The 25,675-nt window shown below is 51.4% G+C and overlaps 2 protein-coding genes and 1 pseudogene across 2 annotated transcripts; 1 reads left to right on the top strand and 2 right to left on the bottom strand.

The window, feature by feature from the left end:
* The first annotated feature begins 152 nt into the window (after nt 1–152).
* Nucleotides 153–25,625, top strand: DNAJC17 (DnaJ heat shock protein family (Hsp40) member C17). Its single transcript, XM_037161712.2, has 11 exons — nt 153–274; nt 14,927–14,996; nt 15,289–15,347; nt 15,566–15,653; nt 17,471–17,556; nt 17,804–17,900; nt 18,446–18,489; nt 18,935–19,009; nt 19,544–19,624; nt 20,072–20,182; nt 25,443–25,625. The coding sequence occupies exons 1-11, from the start codon at nt 197–199 to the stop codon at nt 25,563–25,565; spliced, it is 912 nt and encodes a 303-aa protein (XP_037017607.2). The 5' UTR covers nt 153–196; the 3' UTR covers nt 25,566–25,625.
* Nucleotides 7,335–14,777, bottom strand: LOC119061229 (TATA-binding protein-associated factor 2N-like; annotated as a pseudogene).
* On the bottom strand, nt 22,357–25,448 carry CUNH15orf62 (chromosome unknown C15orf62 homolog). The gene has a single exon (XM_037161713.2). It carries the CDS (start codon nt 23,080–23,082, stop codon nt 22,552–22,554), a length of 531 nt encoding a protein of 176 aa, XP_037017608.2. The 5' UTR covers nt 23,083–25,448; the 3' UTR covers nt 22,357–22,551.
* Nucleotides 25,626–25,675: the final 50 nt, after the last annotated feature.

Raw genomic sequence — 25,675 nt, 5'->3', positions numbered from 1 at the left:
GAGCTTGGGGCTGCTGGGAGTCGTAGTTCATTCACTGCGGCTCGCTTCCCTCAGAGGCAGTCGAGCTCGACCTGGAACACATTTCCCAGGGGGCTAAGCGCCACTCAGCCTGCGCAGCACAAACAGTCCCCCCCCCCCCCCGCCCCGCACGCTTAGACTTGGGAGTTGTAGTACTAATCCAGTCTGAGTTGGAATCATGGCGGTGACCAAGGAACTCTTACAGATGGACCTGTACGCGCTGCTAGGTATAGAGGAGAAGGCGGCGGACAAAGAGGTGAGAACGGTGGCTAGGAGGGCCAGTCTCAAGAGGTCTGGCAGTCCTTTCTGTCTTGGCACCTAATGCGCAGCTGGCACTCGCTTTCCAGGTTTGGCCGGGCCCTGGGCCGGTAGAGAGGGGCTGCTTGACGGCCTCAGAAGGTGGGCTGCTAGACCATTCCAGGGTGCTCTGGGAGCCTCACGAGGAAGAGGGGATCTCAGAAGGGAGGCTTCTCGTGCGGGGTAGTTACTGTCCCTCTGGCCCTTGTCTAGCAGAGGCTGCAGGGTGAGCCGGGGAGGGAACCCTAGTCTCCTCCCTGGGCCTGCGCAGGGTTAGTTCGCCTCTAATTCCGTTTGTCTTGACTGTAGATATTTAAGTCTCTTCTGAAAGTTGATTTAACTTCTCTTGGACCCTAGGTCTCAAGGCCCCTCCACTCCTTTTCACCTCCTCCTTGACGTTGACACCTGTGACTCTGCCGTCTCTGTTTTCTTTTCCACCCCAGCCCATTGACACTTTTTAAGTAACAGATGCTCGGGTGTTGTCCTCTCAGCATTTGCTAGTGGGCCAAAGGAAGGAGGATCAGGAGGGGAAGGCAAATGGCCTGAAGTTCCACGGGAAGTTGTTGATAAAGGTGCCAGGGAGTGGGACACTGGTCAAACTGTAATTAGGATTTCTGTTAATGCCCTGGCTGGCGTACCTCAGTGGATTGAGTGCCGGCTATGAACCTAAGGGTCACCAGTTCGATTCCCAGTCAGGGCACATGTCTGGGTTGCAGACCATGTCCCCAACCCAGTGGGGCGCGGGAGAGGTAACTGAGGCAACTGCATATTGATATTTCTCTCCTTCTCTTCTCCTCTCTCTAAAAATGAATACATAAAATCTCTTAAAGATCAATAAGATTTCTGTTATCTAACCCTGGAACAAAGGAAGGGGAAGTAACATCATACTGCTTTCCACAGTGGCTGCACCAATCTGCATTCCCACATTCCCACCAACAGTGCAGGAGGGTTCCCCTTTCTCCACATTCTCACCGGTACTTGTTGTTTGTAAATTTATTGATAACAGCCATTCTGACTGGTGTGGGGTGACATCTCATTGTGGTTTTCTTTTCTTTTTTTGGTTTCTCTTTCTCCACATCCTCACCAGTACTTGTTTGTTGATTTATTGTTGATAGCCATTCTGACTGGTGTGAGGTGGTATCTTATTGTGGTTTTCTTTTTTTTTATCCTCACCTGAGGACATTTTTTCAGTTGCTTTTAGAGAGAGAGGAGGCTCCAACCACCTGTGCCACACTGGCCAGGGCTGTCGTTGTGCTTTTTAAATTGTATTTCTTGATGATTACTGAGGTTGAGCATCTTTTCATATCTGTTGGCCATCAGTATGTCTTCTCTGGAGAGATGTCTAATCAGGTCCTTTGCTGACTTTTTAATCGGATTTTATTTTAGTGTTGAATTCTATTTATTTATCTTTAAATTATCTTTATGTTTTTGGATATTAACTCCTTATCAGATGTATCATTGGTGAATAAATTCTCCCAATCAGTGATTTTTAAAATTTTGTTGATGGTTTCCTTTGTTGTGCAAAAACTTTAGTTTAATATAGTACCATTTGTTTATTTTTTATTTTATTTCCCTTGCTCTAAAAGATATATTAGAAAAAATATTGCTACAAAAAATGTGCAAGATTTTACTGCCTATGTTTTTTTCTATCTAGGATTTTTATGATTTTCAGTCTAATATTTAAGTCTCTTATCTATTTTGAGTGTATTCTTCTGTATGGTGTAAGAAGGTGTCTAGCTTTATTTTTTTTGCACATATCTGTCCAATTTTTCCAACACCATTTATCAAATAGACTATCTTTACTTCATTGTATGTTCTGGCTTCCTTTGTCCAATACTGTATTGATTGACCATAAAGGCATAGGTTTATTTCTGTGTTATCTATTCTGTTCCATTGACCTCTATGTCTGTTTTTATGCCTGTACCATGTTGTTTTGGTTACTGTGGCCTTGTAGTATAGTTTGATATCAGGTAGCATGATTCCTTCAGTTTTGTTCTTCTTTCTCAAGATTGCTGTGGCTCTTCTGAGTCTTTGGTAGTTCCATGTAAATTTTTGGAATATTTGTTTTAGTTCTGTGAAATACACCATTGGTATCTTGATAGGAATTGCATTGAATCTATAGATTGCTTTGGATAGTATGGACATTTTAATTATGTTAATTTTCCAGTGCATGAAAATGATAATGTGCTTCCACTTATTTTTATCTTCTTCAATTTTTTCTTCAGTGTCCTATAATTTTCTAAGTACAGGTGTTTTACATCCCTCATTAAATTTATTCCTAGGTACCAAATTTTTCAGACTATAAGACACACTGGACCATAAGACGCACCTAGGTTTTAGAGGAGGAAAGTACAAAAAAATGTTTTGGAGCAAAAAATACTGTAAAATATTTAATAATATAAATAACAGGCCACCTCCCCTCCCCCCCCAGTGAGCCAGGTAAGCTACATTCGGACTATAAGATGCACCATTTTTCCTCCTAAATTTGGGGGGCGGGTGCGTCTTATAGTCCTAAAATATGGTATTTTATTTACTTTTTGATGCAATTGTAAATGGGATTGTATTCTTAGTTTCCCATTCTGATAGTTCATTATTGGTATATAAAAATGCAACTGACTTCTAGATATTTATTTTATATCTTGCTAATTTACTGAATTCATTTGTCAGTTCTAGTAGTGTTTTGATGGAATCTTTCGGTTCTTTATATACAGTATCATGTCATCTGCAGATAATGACAGTTTTACTTCTTCCTTTCCAATTTGGATGCCTTTTATTTTTTGTTTTTATCTGATGGCTGTGGCTGGGACTTTTTATACTGTGTTGAATAAGAGAGGTGAAAGCAGACATCCCTGTCTTGTTCCCAGCCTTAAGGGAAACTCTTGTAGTTTTTGCCCATTGAGTATGATGTTGGTTATGGGTTTGTCATAATGGCCTTTGTTGCACTGAGGTCTGTTTCTGATATTCCCACTTTGCTAAGAGTTTTTATCATAAATAGGTGATGGATTTTGTCAAATGCTTTTTCTGCATCTATTTATAGATTTTGTGGGTTTTTCCCTTCATTTTGTTTATGTGGTGTATCATGATTATTGGTTTGCGACTATTGTACCAGCCTTGCATCTCTGGAATAAATCCCACCTGATCATGTTGTATGATTTTTTTTATAAGATTTTATTTATTTATCTTTAGAGGGGAAGGGAAGGAGAGAGGGAGAGAAACATCAATGTATGGTTGCCTTTCATGCGTCCCCTGCTGGGAACTGGCCTGCAACCCAGGCATGTGCCCTGACTGGGAATCGAATCGCAATTGTCTGGTTCGCAGGCCCGTGCTCAATCCACTGAGCTATACCAGCCAGGGCTGTATGATCTTTTTAATGTATTCCCGGATCTAGTTTGGTAACATTTTGTTGAGGATTTCAGCATCTGTGTTCATCAGCAATGTTGGCCCATAATTTTCTTTCTGGTTTTAGAGTTAGGATAATGCTGGCCTTGTAAAATAAACTTTGGAGTTTTCCCTCCTCTTGATTTTTTTGGGAATAGTTTCAGATGGAAAGATGTTAGTTTTTGAATGTTTGGTGAAATTCACCTGTGAAGCCATCCAGTTCAGAACTTTTATTTATTGGGAATTTTTTATTACTGCTTTAAATTCTCTACTGTAATCTGTCTATTCAGATTTTCTGATTCAGTTTTAAAAGGTTTTATGTTTCTAAGGAATTTATCCATTTCATCCAGAAGGCCCATATATATTTTTTATTTTATTATTTTTTAGAGAGGGGAAGGGAAGGAGAAAGAGTGGGAGAGAAACATCAATGTGTGGTTGCCTCTCATGTGTCCCCCACCTGCAACCCAGGCATGTGCTCTGACAGGAAATCGAACTGCGATCTTTTGGTTTGCAGGCCCGTGCTCAATCCACTGAGCTACACCAGCCAGGGCTTAACCTTTGCCAATTTAATTATGATGTGTCTTGGTGTGGGCCTCCTTGGGTTCATCTTGTTTGGGACTCTCTGTCCTTCCTGGACTTGTATGTCTTTTTCCTTCACCAGGTTAGGGAAGTTTTTGGTCATTATTTCTTCAAATAGGTTCTTAATCCCTTTCTCTCTCCTTGATGCGGATGTTGTTATGCTTCATGTTGTAGCAAAGGTTACTTATCCTCATTTTCAAAATTCTTTTTCTTTTTGCTGCTCATGGGTGTTTTCTGCTATGTTATCTTCCAAGTTGTTGATTTGATCCTCTGCTTCATCCAAGCTATTGTTTATTCCTTCCAGTGTATTCTTCATTTCAGAGATTGTATTCTTCATTGCTCACTGTTCTTTTTTATGGTTTCCATGTCCTTTTTTTCTGCTGCTGTAGTTCTCTTTAAGTTTCTTGTAGTTCTTACTAAGTTCCTTGAGCATCCTTATAATCTTTTTTTTTTTAACTATACAAGGTCTGTCTGGAAAAAGTCCAACCATTGTTAATATAATGAGAACAGTTTGTGTGACATTGATGTAACCTGGCAGCCAAGGAGAGTTGACTGGAATGAGCATGCAAGAACAACGATGATTTCACTGTACTACTCAGTGGGTCTGGTAGATGCCATTGAGTGAGCATGTGTACTGTGTGGCTGTTGCATTCAAAATAACTGAGCGAGTAGAACAATGAATCAGCATTAACTTTTGTGTTGAGCTTGAACACTTGTAGAAGTGTTCTCTGCAGCTATAGGCAACTGGTGATTGGTAGCTTCTCACAACAATGCATCCACTTATGCATCATGTCTTTTTTTTTTTTTTTTTTTATCTTTAGAGGGGAAGGGAAGGAGAGAGGGAGAGAAACATCAATGTATGGTTGCCTGTCATGAGTCCCCTGCTGGGAACTGGCCTGCAGGGAACCGGCCTGCAACCGGGTATGTGCCCTGACTGGGAATCGAACCGCGATTGTCTGGTTCGCAGGCCCTGCATCATGTCTTGTGCAGAGTTTTTTGGCGAAACATCAAGTCACCCAGGTGACTCAGCCCCCCTACAGCCCAGATGTGGCATCCTTCGACTTCTGGCTTTTACCGAAATGAAATTACCTGTGAAAGGGAAGAGATTTCACACCATTGATGAGATTCAGGAAAATACAGTGGGGCGCTGATAGTGATTGGGAGAACTGTGTGAGGTCCCAAGGTGCCTACTTTGAATGCAACTGAGAAATCATTGTCCAGCATACAATGTTTTTTGTTTCTTCAATAAATGTCTCTTTTTTTTTAAAACAGTATGTGGCTGGATACTTTCTGGACAGATCTTGTAACACTGATAAATCGCTTGCCTCCATTTCATTTAGCGCTTTTCCAGCAGATTTCTCCTGTTATTTCATTTGGAGTATGTTTGTTTTTCTCCCTGTTTTGGCTGCCTCTTTGTGTTTGTTTCTGTGTATTAGGTAGATCTGCCATAACTCCCAGTCTTGGTAGGGTGGCCTTATGTCGTGGGTGTCCTGAGGGACCCAGTGACTCTGTCTCCTTGATCACCTGAGCTGGGTGCTCTATGAGTATCCCTTGTGTGGGCTACGTGGGCCCTCCTGTCGTAATGGCAGATTGGTTGCTATTGGTCAGTTTGTGCAGGGGGTCAGCTCTCAGACTGCCTGCCTGTGAGGATCAGCCCCACCACAGTGTACCAGCTGCCGTGCAGGTGCTGACCACATGAAGCAAAATTCACCTCATCGGGGTCTGGGGCCTGCCAAGATCTTCCTTTGTAACATACACCACTTGTGAAGCTAATTGGATCCTGCTTTGACGCTCTCTGAAGCTGGCTTCTGGGTATGTTGGCTCTGGGGCCTCTTGGGAGGGACTCTGGCAGATACGCAGGCATCATTAACAAGGAAAACTCATGGAGGAGGGGAATGTGGTTTTGATGTCTTTATAGAGAAGGCTCCAAGAGGAGGCTCTTTTGAAGGCTATATTGCTGGGCAGTCAATGTCAAATTTCAGGTGTAATAAATCTCAGTTCCTTGTTTTTTAAATACAATCAAGAGTTTTGCAGTTAGATTTTCTTTTTAAATCAAATAATTAAAATCCTCATTACTGACCAGCCCAGCTTTGCCACAGTTGCTGCCACTGTCTTCCTTCTCTCTGATAGCAGGCCTTTCCAAAACTTTTTCAAAACTGTCTTTCAGAAAGGTGGTACCTTCACCAAGTAGGTAGATCGCCCATCTCTCTGCTGGCAGCCCCTACCCTCGTTGCTGAAAGCAGCACGCTCTGTGCCCAGTGTCCTGCCTGGAGCAGGTACACACACACTATTGACTCACACTGTGTAGTGTTCCCCTGCTGCCTTTCAGCTTCCTTTTTCTTTCTCCTTGCGTGTTTTAGGGGAGGATAGAAACATTTCCCACAAACATCATTTAATTCCACAAACTTTTAAGTGATTGCTATGTGTCTGTCCCAGAGCCTGGCGCTAGGGGTACTGACGTGATGAGAGCAGTCCCTGTAGGGTCACCCCAGCTTGTGTGTTGCTGCTGCCCTGCCTCTTACTCCTGTGGCCCATCATTTTGAAACACAGAGGTTGAAGTTGATAATCCTACAAGGTGATGTTTTCTAATCAGATGATGATTTCCTGGAGAAGGTCACTGGTGTAGAAAATAAGTGTTTATAACTAGTCTTAACAAGTAAGGCCAAGAATTGTTTGTTGCTTGTTACACCAACCGTATGTTGAGAATGGATGGAAATCACAATACAGAGCACCCGGCAATGCCGGGAATCGTAAATGTGCCTTTACTGTATTGCTACTGACGGTTAAGCAAGTGGATTTTGAAGTCAGATTGCCTGGATGCTGGTCCCAAGACTTACCTAGTTTGCGACCTTGAGCAAATAAAATTTTTTTTTTCATAAAACAATCAGGCTTTATTGCAGTATTTTAAACACTTTCCATTTGGGCACTATTTTACAACATACTTAGCTTCAAGGGCTGGGAAGGAAAGAGTTAGAAACATAAGGGGGAAATTCCAATGGACGTCACTAAAGGAAAAACCGTCCAAGCCCTCCCACCCAGATAAAACCGCACGTCACTTAATGTCACTGCCTAAGAAGAGGCCACGAGGAAAGCACCAGGCAGCAGTGGATCATGTCAGAAACGGGGACATTCAAGTAGCCATCAGTGTGGTCAGTTGCGCTGACCATTTCTGGTACCATTTCTTTCTCCTGTTCGCCCCCATAGCCACCTTGGTTTCCTCCATAGCTGCCACCACTCCTGTCTTCTCCGTAGCCACCCCCACTTGCGTCTCCATCACAGCCTGCTCGGTCTCCTCATAGCCATCTCCTCTGTCCCCACCACAGCTGCCTCAGCCCCCACCTCTGCCCCCGAGACCTCTGTGTCCTCGCTCCCTGGAAATCTCCTCCTGAGGGATGAGAGTCCTCTGGTCTGGGCTCACTGATTGCAGGTATTCCTTCGAGCAGAGTTCATATTTGCACATGATGGATTAAGGTATACCCAGTCCCCACTTTGGGGGTCTCCATATCTCCCCCCAAAACCTCCATGGCCTCGGTTTCTTCCATGGCCTTGCTACCCCACTCCACTTCCACCTTCTTTCATGAATTCAGGTCTTCTGGTGGCAAAGGACACTCCAGTGATGCTGCCATGGAACTCTTTTCCAACAAACCTGTCACTGGCCGCCTTGGCTGAAGGAGGGCTGTCAAACCTGCTGGTGCTCCCCTTTCGGCTTCCCTGTGTCCTTTCTGTACAGATTTATCACCAGTTTTCCAATCTTCCTGTTCGTCTTGATAATTTATCTGTTTAAAGAATGCCCCCACTTGATCTGTGGACACACCCTCCCCAAGTCCTTGCACAAAAATTGTGTCGTTATCTGAATTATCAGATTCTGAATCAGCATTGGATCTGGGTCCATAATCACTGTGACCACCAAAATTTTTGAAGCCACTACAGTAACCAGCACTCGATCCTGTCGTAGGAACTCTTTCATCTTTGTCGTGTCTCCCATGCCCTCTACCTGCTGGCCGCGACCCACCACGGGCTCTGTTATCTCCTCCATACCTGTTCACGTTAGACAGTCATCTTGTGTGTGGTAGCTGTAGTTTTTTCTTTGCTTATGGCAAGACTGCTAGTTTTCTTTTCTTTTTTAAACTGTTTATTCTTTTTAAATTTTTTAATTTATTTACTTTGGTGGGGGAAGGAGAGAGATAGGGAGAGAAATAGCAGTGTGCCGGGGATACATCAGTCGGTTACCCCTGACATGCACCCAGCCAGGGACCTGACCCCGCAGCCCAGGCATGTGCCCTGACTGGGAATCAAACCAACAACTTTCCGGTTTGCAGGCAGGTACCACACCAGCCAGGGCTGCCCTCTTTTCTTTTTAAGATTTTAATTCCTTTTTGAGGGGGAGGGAGGGAGAAAGAGAGAGAGGGAGAAAGAGAGGGAGAGAAACATCGATTGGCTGCCTCCCATATATGGCCTGAGCAGGGACCAAACCCACAACCTGGGCATGTGCCCTGACCAAGAATTGAACTGCTGACCTTTCACTTTGCAGGATGATGCCCAACTTAAAAAAAAAATTGTTTATTGATTTTAGAGAGAGAATCCACTTATTTATGCATTCACTGGTTGGTTCCTGTATATGCCCTAAGGATCAAACCCGCAACCTTAGTGTATCTGGAAGACGCTCTAACCAACTGAGCTGCCCGGCCGTGGCAGCACTGCAGGTTTTGGTTATACGAATCATGCCGCTGATGATAATTTGACAGTTGAGCAAACATTTAACTTCTGTGTACCTTGGCTTCCCCATCTGCACAATGGGAGTGCTGGCAGTTTCTCCTTGCTGATGTTGTGAAGCTCCATCTGGGTAAAGCACATGGCACGGGGCCTGCCACAGAGCGAGGATGTGCTACAAGTTAGCTTCTGCTGGCCTCAAAGGTGAGTACGGAAGACACACATGCAGTGGGAGCCTCTCCCAAAGCCTCGTACCCCTAGACCAGGCGCCACGTCCTTGAGGTTGGGCTCCCAGCCTGGTTTCACTGGACGATGGTCGTTTGTTCACCAAGGGCCTGAGGGCCTGACCGGCACTTCCCTGTATCTCTTTGATGGTTAACTCACTCCTGGGTTTGGTTGTCTGGCTGAAACTCTGGATTTCTGAAGTTACTTGGCTGCCTGTTAAGTCAAAAGGAGTGATTCACTTGTGTTTGTAAGCTGTTCATTAGCACTGAAGATAATACCTGGCCTTGGCTGGTGTGGCTCAGTGGCTTGGGCATCATCCTGCAAACCAGAAAACCACTGGTCTGATTCCCAGTGGGGACACAGGCCTGGGTTGCGGACCAGGTCCCCCCGCCTGGGAACGTGTGAGAGGCAACTGATCGGTGTTTCTCTCCCTCCCTTCCTCACTCTCTGGGGGAAAAAAAAAGATAATACCTTACATTTATATGATACCAAATTGCTTTCACATAAATGATCTCATTTGATGTGATCTTCAAAACAAGCCTGTGAGGTAAGCAAGGACCATGAGCTCCAATTTATACATGAGAAGATGAAGAGTTTCATTGATCCGCCCAGCGTAAGGTGGCTAGTAAATGCAGAGCACTTGCCCAAACCGAATTTTTTGCTTTTCTCTTGGAGCTTTTTCCATGCCCCATACTCAGGAGCAGTAAGGGCAACAAGATCCCGGTCTTTGGGCTCCACAGAGCCTTCGGCCTCCAACTATTGACACAGAGATGTGACTGAGTAAAACTGCCTGACTTGGTGAGCCGGACAGGTAGTAAGCTGACCTGGAAGGTTTGAGGAAGTGCGTCAGAATTTGAGTTAAAGCTACTGCAGCAGAATTTCCATTTCAACTGAGGCAGTATTCAAAATATTCTCCACTTGCATAGCTGCTTCCTTATTTTTGCTGTTCCTGAGTACTGTTACTTAGTTGATATTTTTCTTTATATTGGCTCACTTCTTTTTACTAATATAAATCTGTTTATAAAAGAAATCAGTGCATTAAGGAAAAAAGAAATGAGATGCAGGATGTACCAGGGCCCAGAGGGAAGGAGTTCCACACCCTGGGAGAGGGCAGAGTGTGGCTTTGTGGCTGGGGACTCGGGTCTCTGGGAGTTGAGGGTGACAGCAGGCAGTGGGGTGAGGGGAGGGGCAGCCAGATCCAGGGTACCTGATAGGCCTGCGGGGTGGGAATCTCTAGCCTGAGATAAGAAGGTGGGCAAGGATCTTGGAATCTGAGCCTGATATAGGGGTACTCAGGGTTAGCATAGGAAGGTAGAGTCAGGGCCTGAGGAGGAAGAGGAGGGGGAGGGGAGGATGTAGACTGGGCCCCAGGTGAGTTGCTGATTTGGGGAAGTGGGCTGAGAAGGAGGGCAGGGCAGAGGCTGAGTCCCAGGACAGAATGCCTGAAGGGCTAAAGGGAGGATGGAACCCAGAGGGGAGAGCCCGAGGTACCCGAGGTACGAGGTACGGGAGGAGGTGAAGAGTGACCTCAGAGATGGGCTGAGGACCCAGATCCTAAAGGGTGCAGAGAGGCCACATTTGGGGCGAAGCCAGCCAGGCCCCGTACATGGTCCCAGTTTGTTCAGGCTACATAGCTCACTACCCTGAGTTTGGGCCGGGCTCGTGGTTAGCAGCCTGAGAGAGATATTGGTGTGAGGTCTGCCCCCCCCCCCCAATCATCTTGGTGCCACCAGCAGGCCCACATTTTGGGGGTTTTGAGCTGAGGCTGCTGGTCTGAGAGAGGGCTGGCACCCTGCCTGTGCTGAGCCTTAGGTGCAGTCCCTAGTTTCCTTGGTGACCAGGCACTCGGGGGTTTCTCTGTAGTGCTGTCGCAGTGAGGGCCACACAGCGCGGGCCACAGGCCTGAGGAAGGAGAGTGACCAGTCTTTAGTCCACGGAGCGGGCTGCCAGGTGAGTGCCCAGGGCTCTGTGTTTTACTTCATGCCTGTGACATCAGGCAGTCACTTACCTCTGATGTTCCTGGGGAAACGTCTGCCGCCCACAGGCTTGGAGAGAAATCCCTACTAGGTGGTAATTACGGACTCTTCCCATTCCTGGAACCTGGCCTTTCTAGCTGATTCACGGGAGTGCTTTGTTCATTCGGTACCTGTCGTCACACAGAGTGGCCTCCCAGTGTCCGCCACATCTGAGTCCTCCCTGGGAGTCTCCACATCTGAGTCCCATTTACGAGCCTGTCTTTTGAGAACAGGGCCTAATTACTTTATATCACTTACCTGGCTCCAAGTTTTATTCCAACAAAGGCCTTTTAAAAAAATGTTTTCTTTGTAGGGCGCCTTTGGTTTAAGTTAATAATGGCTATTTTATGTTTACTGGACCCCTTAGTGTTTTTTTGGGTAAATCAGGAGGAGTTCATTCCCCTCAAGAGGTGGAACTGGATGCACCTCTGGAAACTGGATGGGAGGGCCCTGCTCTGTGCCCTGTGCAAAGCCCCTTGGCAGCAGCAGGTGACCTGCTGGGGCTCAGGTTGCTGCAAGTGGTGGAACCAGTTATGAGGACTCCAGGAAGGGCTGGGTGGCTATTAATTAATGACTCACTCTTCTCTGTGATACAGGCTGTGTGTGTGTGGGGGGGGGGCGGCATTTAGTTCCCACCGTGGTTTTCCTGGCAGTCTGCTATAGTGATTTCTTCCCTTTTCCAGACTTGGTTTCTCAAGAGGAGCTGTTAGGTAGAGGGGAAATTGTAACAGTGGTATGGGCTCCTAGCGCGGGACAGCATCCACTTCCTTCCACTCCTCAGGGGGCCTGAACTAATTGACATAGTTGAGGCTTTCTAATTGTTTTGGTGGAGAAGTAATGAATGTTGGCCCCTTTCATTCAATAGGGCAGGAAGGCAGTGGGTGGGAAGTCTCTTAGCTGTCACCTAGCTCCTTTTTGAAGGCTCAGGAAATGCAAATGAATGTTTCCAAGTATTAACTGGACCAGAGGACTTAGGGGAAACCTACAGGTGGAGAAGGAAACTGCAAGTGTTAAGACAATGTCTGTTGTAGTCTGGCAACTTTTGTGACTACTTCCACTCTGCCTAAGCGATCCCACCACCTGCAAACTGTTTCATAGAGGAGCTGCCAAACTCGATGCCGGGAATAAGCAGTCCTTCCTGTCTTTATCTCATCATTCTATATCTGGCCTCTCTATTTGTTCTTTTAAAGGTTCCTCTTTCTTCCCAACTTTATCATAGTTAAGAAAAATATTGTTGCCCTGGCTGGTGTGGCTCAGTGGATTGAGTGCCAGGCTGTGCTCAATCCAAGGGTCGATATTTGGATTCCTGGTTAGGGCATGTGTCTGGTTTGTGGGCCAGGTCCCCTGTTGGGGACATACAAGAGCTAACCACACATCAGTGTTTCTCTCCCTCTCTTTCTCTAAAAATAAATAAATAAAATCTTAAAAAGAAAAATATTTTTCATCTTTTTCCCCTAATCTAGCCTCTGAGCTGCTTGTGAGGCAGGATTATTTCATAATAAACAATATTGACACTGGAAGCTTTTCCAAGGCCTGCTTTAGGAGAGTCGTGTTTACTTGGTGAGAAATTCTTCAGGCAGCAGTCACTCCAGGAGGGCTGGGCAGAGCTGGGAGTCCAGTTTGTAACACAAAACACCAAACTCCAGGCCAGCTGGTTCGAGGTCAAAACTGGCCTTCCAGGCTAAAACCCGGGAAAGGCCCTGCCCAGAGTGGGCTGAGCAGCTAAAGATAGCAACAACTAGTTGATCAGGACAGACACACTTGACCAGCATTCTTAGGCCAGCTGGGTTTTGGTTCCTGGCCTCTCTGGAAGATCTCAGGCCACCGGCCCGTGCCCTCTACCCTTTGCATGACAGTATTTCAGAGCCCCGGGGGCTAACAAAGGGAGCGTTTCCTGCTGCCTCCTGCTCCGCCAGGAGAGGCGCATCGGCCAGTGGCTTCGGCAGGTGAAGGGGTGGTGCTGGCGGTGGCCCAGCAGGTGGCAGCACTTCCCTGGGGTCTAGGCAGCTGCCTGCCCTTCTTGGAGGCGGAAGTGGGAGAGGAATGGGGCACCTGCCTACACAGGCTGTCGTCCCCCCACAGCTGCTGGGAGCTTGCCCACCCTTATTCGGCACACACTGGACAGACGTCTGTCAGTTCCCTCTGAGGAGTGGAAGTTCTGGGTCCCGGGGCTCCTCGTGGGAGGGCTGGGCAGCAGGTCAGGTTTGCAGGCAGAAGTGAGTACGAGCCCCTCAGGAAACAGAGCACAGATTCTGGGACTTTGTGCTCTGCCTTCCCCTAAACCAGCCAAGTGGGTAATATATGAGAGGGAATCTTGGTAGCTATTTATTTTTACTAATAAGAAATGTAGCTTTTCAAATCAGATATGCAAAGTTAAAAGTTAAAAATGGACCAAAACCTCCCACCAAAATAACCTTTGTTGACAACCAAAAATGATAGTAAAGTAAGACTTGTTTAAGGTTTGAAAATTTGAAGTGCAGAATGGCCTAAAATGAGATGTAAAGGTTTCCTTCCCCTCCGTCCTTAGCTTCTCTCCAGGGGAAATAACTTTTACATTTCTTATGATCGCTTCGAGGAAAACAATAAACAAGCTCTGCACGTGCCAGAGTATCGGAACTATTTTGATTTCATTTGTTTATATATTTTTAAAGAATGGGTCTTTTTAAAATTGAATGTTTAGAGGGAGAGAGAGGGGACACGGGGGAGAGGGAAGTGAACACCGGTCTGCTGCTGCACCCCTGACGCACCGCTGACGGATCCCGCGTGCACCTGTCCTGGGTCCAGCCCGCACCCCGCAACCCTGGCCTCTCCGGCGGCACTCCGACCTGCGGAGCCTCCCCACCCCCCGCCAGGGCCTCATTTCTCTGTTTATTTTAAACCCCAAACTGACAAACTGATCATATTATGTATGTGTTCTAAGCCTTCCCATCCTCCATGCACACTATACCTTGAAGATCCTTCTTTTTTCTTTTCTTTTTAAAATTGAGATATAATTGACACATCACATTGCCTTAGTTTTGGGGGATATAACACAATGGTTTGATATTTGTATATAACATGAAATGATCACCACAGTCAGCATTTGCCACCACACATAATTACAGAATGTTTTTTTCCTTGTGATGACTTGGAGACCTTTCTAGTCGGCACACATGGGTTTCCACCTATCCCAGTTTTTAATGGGTCTCCCTGTCGGTGGAGGTTCCTGCTGGCTCCAGTGGGGGCAACGTGAGCAGTGGTGCAGGGGCGTGTGTGTCAGTGCTGGCACTTCTGTGAGTCCGAATTCCTAGGGGTGGGGTAAAGGGGAAGTAGTACCTTCTAAATTTCAATGGCAGAATTTTCCTCCAGAAATGTTGCCCCAACTCACATGCCTACTGAGAGTGAGTGTGAGTTCCCAGGTGGCTGTGGAGGGCCTGCCCCCGCCAGGAGCCTGTCCCCAACCTGGTGGGGAGATCGGATGCGCGGCAGGAAGTAGGCCCAGCCCCTCTGCTCCAGGCAGCAGTGGGCTCCCTCCATGCCTTTGCGTTCTCCGCTGCCAGTCTCCTTGGTGGTCATAAGGTGACTGACGACCTTGGCGCAGGAGCCAGCAGCCTCTCTTTCAGAAGTGAGGGACACTTTCTGGATTTCCCTTGTCACTTTAGCAAGGTTTTCCTCTTCATCCCGGGTGAGAGAAAGTGAATGACTTTGTCTTCTGATTCTTCCAGGTGAAAAAGGCATATAGGCAGAAGGCCCTCTCCTGCCACCCAGACAAAAATCCAGATAATCCCAGAGCAGGTGAGGCTCTCCGAGGCGTGGGGAGGAGGAGGCCAGCCGCCTGGGCATGGCTCGTCCGCCGGCTGCACTCCTGTGGGAGTGCTGAGGAATGCTGGGCGCCCGGCTTGGCTCCCGGGGTCAGGGGTGTCGGTAGGTTGCTGAGGCACTCACCCTTTGTTGCTGATCTTGTCACCTGCTGATGTCAGCTTTTTGCCTACCTGTGGCTTCCTGGAGGTGCTTTTTCTGAGGGACTGCACCGTCCCCGAATCTAACTTAATTTTTCTCCTCTCTGTTTTTTGATCCTTGTGTTTAGCTGAACTCTTCCACCAGCTTTCTCAGGCCTTGGAGGTACTGACCGACGCTGCGGCCAGGGTGAGCATGTCCTCCTCTACTGCAGTCGTCCCCGTGGTTAGAGATCACCGTGGGGGTCCAGTCTCGGTTCTCTGCCCTCTGCCACGAAGCACAGTCCTTGCCGTCCCAGCCTAGACACACTCCCAGTGGTTCCGGGGCTCGGTGGCAGGGCCAGGAAGGCGGCTGGGCCGTGTGCTTGTTCCCTGGCTGACTGCTCCCGCATTCCTTTCTCCTGCCAGGCCGCGTACGACAAGGTCAGGAAAGCCAAGAGGCAGGCAGCAGAGAGGACCCAGAAACTAGATGAGAGGAGGAAGAAAGTAAAGCTTGGTAGGTGACATCGCGGTGCTGGGTGGCCTGTGGTTTCCCTGGGCCATTTTTTAAAAAAAGATCTTATTTATTTATTTTTAGAGGGGAAGGGAGGGAGAAAGAGAAGGAAAGCAACATGAATGCATGGTTGCCTCTCATATGCCCCCCACTGGGGACCTGGCCTGCAACCCAGGCATGTCCCCTGACTGGGAATTGAACCAGTGACCCTTTGGTTTGCAGGCCAGCACTCAACCCACTGAGCCACACCGGTCAGGGCTCCCTGGGCTGTTTTTATGCGGCTCCCTCACCTTTCTTCTTGGAGCTTCATTCTGTTGCAGCAGCATAAAGCATTTTGGCACCAGCTCTGAGAAGAACCTTGTTCTCAAAGGTGGATCCTAAAAGACACTCTCAGAAATAATAGCAATGGCTGGATTTACTATTAGCTAAGTGCTGTGACAAATGTTTTATTATCGCTTTTATTTTTTATTTGTTTATTTTTTATTATCTCTTTTAATTATCACAGTGCTCCAAGGGTGGGTATTACTAAACCCATCTTTGTGGACAAAGAAGCTACAGCACCAAGGGTGAGGACGTGCTGAAGCTGAGCTTTAGCCCTCGAGGTCTGAGTGTGTCCGTGCTCTTGCTCACGGTGCTGTCCTGGGTCCCTTTATTCGTCCCAGCCTCATTGTTTTATTCTCGCCCGAGGACGTGGGTGAGGTGGGGAACATCGATGTGAAAGAGAAACACTGACTTGGTTGCCTTCTCATACATGCCCCAAAATGGGATTGAACCAGCAACCCGGGTGTCCGCCCTGACTGGCGATCAAACCTGCCACCTTTTGGTTTGCTCCAACCCCCTGAGCCACACCAGCCACATTTCATCACAGCACTTTCATTTTGAGAAGTCTCCTCAGAAGGATCTTAAACTATTTTATTGTTATACTTTTTAATATTACAATATCCACTCATTTCAATTGTACAGTTCAGTGATTTCTAGTAATTTACCAAGTGCTGTAACTGTGGCTGCAAGTCAGTTTCATCACACAGTAAGATTGGTCCGGGCCTTCTTCACTCAATTTTCTCCCCGTCTTCTTGCCTACTTGCTACCCATGTATGTTATATGTACATATACTATTCTAGGCATCCACCTCTGTACCAAAAACAAACAAAAAACTTCAGAGATTGTAGGAAAGTAAAGTGCACAGAAAAGAAAGCAGTGAGTCCCAGGCCTGAGAGAAGGGTCACAGCAGCTGTCCTGGAGCAGGGCCACAAGCAGGTTGCCCTTGGAAGGCAGGAAGGGCTTTATAACCTGAGTGCTGTGATTCTCACAGAGAATCTGCCCTCTCTGTAGGAGCCACTGTGGCTGGGTTCACAGTGAGGCTTGGTGAATGTGAGTTGAGGGGCAGGTGAAGGAGACAGTGACAGCGTGGCTCAGTGGCAGAAAACACATCAAGGCCACGCCACATTGCAGGTCAGACTATGGCGCCAAACCGAGGAGCGAAGGCCCACAGCCCCACTCCCTGCCTTCCCGACGCTTGGCCCCAGGTTGCTGACATGAGGACCCACCCACACCTTGTTCCTGTTCAGAGAACCAGCTCGGTCAGCGTGGCTGATTTATGCTTCCAGACCCTGGCCACTCGGCTGGAGCCTGCACTTCTTCTGTGCTCTGACTTTTTTGTAATGGACATTATTTTGAGGGCACGTGGGCATGGAGGGAGGGGCAGAGTTACTTCATGGTTTTATCCTGTGCGAGACTGGGGAAGTAGCCAGGCCTGGGGGTGTGAGGCCGCATGGAAACTGCTTAGACCAGCCATTGCGCCATTCAACCCTTGTGTCTAGATCTGGAGGCCCGGGAGCGGCAGGCGCAGGCCCAGGGCAGTGAGGAGGAGGAGGAGAGCCGCAGCACCAGGACACTAGAGCAGGAGGTGAGCTTCCGGGTGTGCGGGCCTGAGGCCATCTGCAGCAGGTAGAGGAAGGTGGACTGAGGTGGCTGTGGTGGCTGGGGCGGCCGTACCCTCCCCACCTTCTTCTGTGGGGTCTGGGTAATCTGTCCCACCTGCAGGTCACTGAGCCCTAGTTTACAGGCGGAACCTCCCAGGGACCTTTACAAGGGAAGCCAACCTGGAATTGGATCTGCACAGAACTGTCACCCCTCAACCCCCCGCTCTACAGATCGAACGCCTGCGAGAGGAGGGTTCCCGGCAGCTGGAGGAGCAGCAGAGGCTGATCCAGGAACAGATACGCCGGGACCGGGAGCAGAGGCTGAGAGGTGAGAGGCCCTCACCTGCACCGCCGCCCACTCGGAGGTAGCTGTCTGTGGAGTTGCTGTAGAGACTTCCGCCCGCTGGGACCCTGGTGGCACCCCACTTTGCATGCATGCCACCTGTCCCTTCCTCCTGCCAATTCTCTGGGGCCTATTTGCTTTTCATTCTGCCCTAGATCTCCTGGGCTGGTATGTCTTAGTCACAAGTAAGCCTGGCTCTATTTGGAGCAGGTCACGAGGAGAAAGACTCCGGGATACTTTGTTTTAGTAGAGTGGCGTGGCCTGTGCCTCTGCATCCCGCCCCCAGAGGTGCTCACAGCCCTGCGCTGACGGGGTGCTAACCGTGCCCTTCAGCAGGCAGCTGGGCAGCCTGCCCCAGGGCAGTGGGTCCCAGGGGTGGCTGCAGAATTGCCTCTCCCTTCGCCACCAGGCTCCTCAGCAGCAGGCACCCTTGGTTGGGAGTGACCTTTTCTAGGTCCTTCTGGCCCTGGACTGTGTCTCCTTTTATCTCTCCTCATACTCTACCTCACTAATTTCTCCAAATTTCCTAGGAAAGGCAGAAAATCCTGAAGGCAAAGAAACTCCCAAGCTAAAGGTGAGCCCCGTGGGAACCCATGGGTCACCTGGCACTACTTCCTCTCAGCAAGAATACGTACTTCCTATGGCTCAAGGGGTTCTGGTGGGACGTGGTGGGGCCATTGGATCTCTGGGGGCCCGCACTACCTCCCACACCCTTCTGTCTCCTGCACCTGGCGATCAGGAGGGCCTCTCAGAGCCCGCCACGGGAGGCCGCCCTCAGCCCTGACTTGCAGGCGGCACTCCCCAGGAACCCTCCAGGAGAGCACCGGACAGGGCTGGAGACGTGGCTGCGGGTGAGCAGGCCACCCTGCTTGTCCGTTTTCAAGGGAACACATTTTCGAGGGGTGCTCCCTGGGTTACTAGTGGAGGGAGTCTGTTCAGACTGTAAAGCCTGGTGTGGGGTCCCATGCTGTTCAGGCAGAGGCTGGAATCCGTGGTGATGCCCTCTGCTGTCTTTCCAGCTCAAGTGGAAGTGCAAGGAGGATGGGTCAGACGGCGGCTACTCCAGAGATGTCCTCCTGCGGCTTTTTCAGAAGGTCTGCCCTGCCGACTCCCCTCCTTCCCATCGCCTCCGCGCAGACCCGGGCGTCACCTGCCCCGACACCTCTACCTGCCCTTGTGTCTCTTCATAGACCAGAGGACAGGCTGGCTTCCCCCCAGGCTCCGCTCCAGCCCTCCTCCTGCTTGTGTTGCTGGGCCTGGCCCCCCCCCCCAGCCTGTCTCACCTGTACTGCCCACTTCTGCCCCGGCCATCCTTAGAAGAAGAGGCCTTGACTGAGTGTGTGGGGCGGGAGGAAGTGGGCATCTGGCGCAAAAGCCCTGTCCTCTTGACCGTCTTCGGTCACTGAGGCAGCTTCGCGACTCTGCCAGTCCAAGTCCCAGTCCTTTGCCCAACTCTCCTTTGCTTTTCTTCTGCGTTCCCGGAAAAAATCTGCTTTCCTTTCCATCTGTGGTCTGCCCTCCGGAAACCTGGCAACCAGAAGTAACCCCCCAGCTAAACATGCCCCGACGGGCCTCACGGTCGTGGCGGCTTGTCTGTGGCGTGAGCTGGGCCTCCCTTGTCCCCACAGTATGGAGAGGTGCTCAACCTGGTGCTTTCCAGGAAGAAGGCAGGCACCGCCGTGGTGGAGTTTGCAACCATCAAGGCTGCGGTGAGTGCTGCGTGAGGCTCTGGGGAGCCACTGCCAGCCCTGCCATTCTAGGGCAGGGTCTCAGTTCTGTGGGTTCCCTGAGCGCAGGTACCCGCACTCTCAGGGAACCTCCGGGCCAGCTCAGAGCCTAGGGAAGGGTGGGAGACTGCTCCAGGATAATGGAGAGCGCAGACCAGCTCCATTTCCTGCTGCCTGGCTCCACACCCATTGTGCCCCGGAGACCTTCAGGCTGCGGCCCCTGTCTCTGCCCCTCGTCCGCCTACCCAGTTAGAGGCTTACACCCCACTCGCCCACGAGGAGGGTCAGAGCTTCAGTATACCAAAGGAAAGGTTGCTCAGCTTTGCTTGGAGGATGAGATTGCTGGTTCTGGTACTTTCTGTTGGAGTAGAGAGAGCCACGCCCCAGCTGATTGGAGTGATGGGACTAACTGGATGCTGTGTTTGGCAGGAGCTGGCTGTCCAGAATGAAGTGGGCCTGGTCGATAACCCTCTGAAGATTTCCTGGTTGGAGGGACGGCCTCAGGGCAGAAATGGCCCCAGCCACCCAGGACTGGCACAGGTGAGGAACCAGGCCTCATACAGGTGGGCCTGCTGAGGATTCGGGGGGCCTTTTCCTGTCTGGGCTCTTTCCTCGCAACTCTAGGTCATCCCGATGGAGTCAGGGTGGTAGGTCCTCCATCCAGAGCAGGAGGACCACGATTGCGTCCTGAGCACCTTTCCTCTGCGAAGGCCAGTGGGCCCCACCACACACAACTCTCAGACCTCCCCCCACATCCCAGTGTCCTGTTGGGGACCTTCGTCAGCAACCCAAGGGGTTCTGGCCCTCGGGCTGGTTGGTCTTAGTGTGAAGCATTTGGCACTGAGAGAACCCGGTGCTGTGGGGAAGGGGCAGAGGACGAGGACAGCCGCTTCTGTCCCCGACTCATCTTCCAGGTGTGTCTGTGGCTGCCCGGACAGGACCTGCTGAGCAGAGGCACTGACCCCTCCTCAGAAGTAACACTAGCCTCCCTGTGGACACCAGAGCGCTTGTGGCCTGGGCGCCTGCTACTGCGCCTCAGCACTAGCTGTCTGTCCCCACAGCTCCATGAGGGCTTCCGTTCAGCAGCTCCCCCCACCCCACACACACACAGGCCCTAGTCACACCTGCCCCCACTCTGATGGGACAGAGAGCTTCTTCTAGGCCAAGAACTCGCCCTTTTCCGAAACGGCCCACAAGTCTGTGTGGGAGCCTCAGAGTGTCGTGTTCACGACCTGTTCTTGGGGGGAGAGCCCCTTGGTGGGTCGGCGAGGCCTTTGCTCTCAGTCACCGCACCCCAGCCCTCCCTCTTTCCCCTCCCCTGGCAGTGAGAGGGGGAAGCTCTCTGGGGGTACGTCGCAGACCCTGGACAGAGGAAGAAAAGGAACTGGCCTGAGCCCAGCTCAAGATCCTTTCCTAGAGAGCTCATTCCCTCACCCGAAGTCCCTGCATTGTATGGCCCCAGACGACGTTCCATAGGCGGTCACACAGAACTTTATTAGCTCCTGCATTCAGTGCAGCCTTCCTCTGGGCACACCCACACAGGAGCTGGGAGGTGGAGGCCACAGGCGGGAGTTGTGGAGGCAGTCTGCATCAGAGGTCCCCGCTTCCCTCTGCGATCTCAGAACCACCTGGTCCAGCCGACCTGAGCTCTGGTTTCAAGTCTTCTGGCCAAGCCACCATGTGGGGCAGTAGCACAGAGTGTGGCCTTGACCCAGGGGTATCAGCCCTGGGTGGCAGGCCCCCATCTGCAGAGGGTCTAGGCAGGGTGGAGCTCCCCGGTCCTGGTGGAGGGTTCTGGAGACTAGCTGTGCCTCTTCATGGTAACAGCCATGAGTTTCGTGTGTCCGGTCCTCCTGGGTTCTCGTCAGGGAGCAGGACGGGGGGAAAGCTGCCGTCATTCTTGTTGCATTTCCCAAGGACTCCCCTCAGCAGTAATTCTGGGAACTCCCCAAAGCGTCCCCTCAGAGCTGCGTCAGTGCCTTCTGCCGACAGTCCCTGGGGCCACCTTCCTCAGACACCGGGGCTGCTCCAGGCCACTCTGTTGGCAGCTGGAGTCTCTCCTGTGCCCTTCTCTGCTAATGGTTCGTGTGGCCTTTTTCCTAAGTGACAGTCAATCTGCAGATCTGCACGTGCCTCGCTCTTCCTGCCACCAGCCCCTCCCTGCCACTGCAGGCCTCCATGCTCCCACCCCCCCCCCCCCCCCTCCCTGCTGGCTGTGGCCCTGCTCCAGGCCAGTGCTGTCCAGGACAACTTTTTCCAGCGATGTCGCTGTTCACCCTCATGGCCCAGTGTGGTAGCCCTCAGTTGGGTGTGGCCACTGAGCATTTGAAATGCAGCTAGTGCAGCTGAGGAACTAAATTTATCATCTTTCTTAGTTTCAATTATTTAAATGTAAACAGCTGCAAGTAGCTAGTAGCTGCCACATTGGACAAAGTCAAGGCCGTGCCATGCTTCTCTCCTCAGATCTTCCCCTTCCCTCTTAGGCCTGGTGTGGGCCACGTGAGCCCAGACCTGTCCTGTAACCTCTCTGTGTTGACAGTAGCGTCAGAGGAGGCTGGGTCAGGGCATCACCCACCTGCTCTCTCCAGTCTGTGTGTCCTCCATTCTCTGACTCACCCTGTGTGCCACCCACCCCCCTGCCGGCCTCTGCCCGGTCCCTGGGCTTGCAGCATGGCCTCCCTTTGCCCACCCAGCCAGCACCCTTCAGGGCTCACCACATGTCCAGCTTGCCTCTCTGCCTGTGGCCCTCCGCTCGGGGGTGATCTGGAGGACTGTTGAGGACTCAGAGGGCAGGCAGGGTCCTGGATTCCTGTCCCCACCTTTTTCTTAATCCATGAGTGTACCTTCCTTTCTTGGGTCCCAGGCTTTTGGCTCTTCAGTCGCCACACTTCTGCCCACCCTCACCCCATTCAGAAGCCAGGCTCACTGGGAAATTGCTCCCGCAGCATCTGTAGAATTTCCTCAAGAAGTGAAATCCCCAGGTCCACTTTGAAGGAGAAGAAGGGGTCATTAAGGTCCGGAGCAGGTGTCCTCTGGAAGGGGGGCGCATCCACAAGGTCCTCCTCGGAGTGTTCGTGGAGGGGGCCTGCCAGGGAGCGTGCTGAGGGCAGGGTAACCGAGTAGGCCGCAGTGTAGGCAGGAGAGGCTTCCAGGATGTTGGGGCAGCTGGAGCTCTCCCGGTAGAGGCGTGGGGGCTTAGGAGGGGCCAGAAGTGTGGCCCGGGGCTGCTCGTCCCCCCACAAAGGTAGGCGCCGGCCATCCGGCCTCCCTCGAAGCTCCCGGACCACCTCTCTGTTGCTGTACTCCTCGTGGTCCCCGCCAGCCACGCTGGCCTGGCTCAGCACACTGCCCTGCCGCCGGAGTAGTCGCCGAGGCCGTCCCAGGCTCAGCCGCTTGAAGAAGGAGGCATTGCGGAAGGAGCCTTTCCGCCAGGTCTCCATGGACCTAGGTTGCCAGCAGACCTTAGAAGTCCAGTTCAAGAGTGGCCAGGGGGCATCTGGTTCCTGCTGGAGCAGTGAATGACAAGGAGCAGGAGATAGCCCCCGTGGACTCTCAGCAGAGGCTGCCCGCTTTCCACCCGGCACAGACCTCAGGCCAGCATCCTGGGTGTTGAGACCAGGCCCCAGGAAGAGTAGAGCAGAGTGCTGTGAGCTCCTGGTGTCCAGAGTTTCCCGGAGGGACAGGAGCGGCCCAGTTACCTGATAGTGGAAAAAACCCAAAGACGAAGCAGCAGCCTTACTGGAGCCGAGTGAGAGCAGCTCCAGGGGCGTCGGAGACGGGTCTTCTCAGGTGGGCAGGAGCTCGTGTGCTCCTTCCTTCGCTCCCTGGCCCCTGGCGCTCTCTGCCGAGGCGCCCTGCCTGCGGTTAGTGCCCAGCTGGTTGTGCTGGTGTGTGGCGTGGAGGTGTGTTGTTCTCAGCTGACTCAGTCAGGTGGGAAGCCGGGGTTTCACGCTCTGAGGTGATTGCAGCATTGCATGCAGGGGTTGGAGCAGCCGTGGCCAACGCCCCAGAACTACCAGGAAGCTTAAGATTCCTCTGGGGGCTGGTCTGGGGCCAGCCCTGCTTTCTGTGTCACCACACTGTCGCCTTTTGCCCCACCACCCGGGGCCCTAGCAGGTGGCCCAGCTGCCCAGTCCCTGGTGTGTCTGGGAGGGAGGAGTTCAGGGAGGGTGGCAGTTAATTGAAAGGCAGGCGCGTGGAACGATTGTTAGGGAAGGAAGGGACCTGTTGCTGGTGTGGGTGACTCAGCCCTGGGGCCTGGTGACAAGCCTTCATTAGCAGAGCCCACAGGTATGGGGGGTAGCAGGCAGAGGGTGTGTTAACAGGGAGCAGCCCCATGCCAGGAAAGGGCCAGCTCTTCCCAGGGCTGGGCTCAGGGTATGCCAGGGTGACTCTGAGTTTTCTCAGCAAAGCAGTATTCCTTGGGGAGAGGAGAACTGCCCTCCCGTTGGCCTGGCACCCAGTCTGGCTGCTGGGTTTCCTCATTCTTCCTCATTTACTCCATGGCCTCAGGGCAGGGGAGAGCAGCTGAGGGGCAGGGTCCTGCTGCCTCCTATCTTGTGCTCCAGTCCTTGCCCGTGGGCCACCCTGGCCTCACTTGAGGCCCCCCCTCTGCAGAGGGGGCTGAGCCATGTGGACTGCCTTGACCTGTCCGCAGCGCCCTGGCCTGTCTGGGAGGGCAGCTCTCCCTGGAGCTCTGCAGCCTAGGAGAGAGGAGCAGGGCAGGGGTGGGGCGGCTGGGAGGAGCAGGGGGATCTGGGCTGAATAACACTTCCTTGCTCTGTACACCCCTCCCTCCAAACCAGTTGGCCAGGGCCTGGCACCTTGACCCCAGCCACTCCCTTCTTATTCTCTGGGTCACTGACCACCACCTCCTCCTGACTTACTCCACGAGAGTGCACCAGCTCGGCATGCCACGGGACAGGGCTCCGCACCTTTGCCTGCTCGGCAGCCCCTGGTCTGGCTCGCCTCTGCGCCCCGTCAGGTGGGCTTCACACTGCCCACAGCTCCAGCTGCCTCAAGGGAGGAAGTGATTTCATTCCCACTGCGACCTTATCAGGGCGTGGGGTTGGCCACTCAGGGCTCGTGGCATTGTACAGCTGCCTCTCCACCCCTCAGCCTAGGCCCATCGAGGTGGTTGTTTATTATTCTTTTGATTATTAAAATGCAGCAGTCTTTAATCCCTTGCATTCTGCTGGCAAGATCATAAAAGAAAAAGCTACAGCCCTACCCTCCAGGAACCCTGGCGTGTATTTTTAGGAGGCAAGCCAGTCTTCTGCTTGTTTCTCTCTTTCAGGGTGGGGCTGGTTGAGACTGGGGTGGGGCTTCCTTCTGTGTCCTCAGCAAAAGCCAGGCCACAGGAGGATGGGCAGCTGCGAGGGAGCAGTGCTGCCACCTCCACCTGGCAGAGCAGAGTGGGCTTCCCAACCTCTGACACGTCCCCTCGCTGGCGGCCTGTGAGCAGCAGAGCAGAGGGGCAGAGGGCTGAGGGGAAACGAAGGGGGTGCGGGCCCGCCTAGAGCATGAATAAGCGAATGACCCGGGAAAGATGAACCAGAGCTGACTGCAGGTGTGAAGGGCCTGAGGGGGGGCAGTGGGGGTGGCCACTGGTGGACATGGGTCGAGGAGCCACCTGGAGGCCAGAGGCTTGGAAGAAACAGGGACTTCAGGCTGCTCCGGGCTCCTCCTCTTCCTGGGCATCGTTCTTCCTCGACTCTTGACTAGCTCCGCTGAGGCTCTGTCCTCTGAGTCTGGAGTCTGGGGCTGTGCCCTGACCCCTCCCTGTGTCTCTGTCTCCCAGGGCTCAGTGGTGTCTGAGAGGGACTACGAAAGCCTCGTCATGATGCGCATGCGCCAAGCAGCTGAGCGGCAGCAGCTGATTGCCCAAATGCAACAGGAAGACAAGCTGGGACAGCCCACGTAGCTCCAGTCTTGCCACCCCACAGCCTTTTCTTAACCCTCACCAATAAATTTTTTTTTTAAAGTCTGCTTCTTTTGCTTACGTAGGGGTGCAGGGTGCTGGCCTGTCCAACC

Source organism: Artibeus jamaicensis, unplaced genomic scaffold (genome assembly GCF_021234435.1).
Source record: "Artibeus jamaicensis isolate MK-2021 breed Jamaican fruit bat unplaced genomic scaffold, CSHL_Jam_final contig_1132, whole genome shotgun sequence".
Classification (NCBI taxonomy): domain Eukaryota; kingdom Metazoa; phylum Chordata; class Mammalia; order Chiroptera; family Phyllostomidae; genus Artibeus; species Artibeus jamaicensis.
Note: the sequence above shows the minus strand (reverse complement) of the source record. Positions and strands in the feature narration are given on the sequence as shown.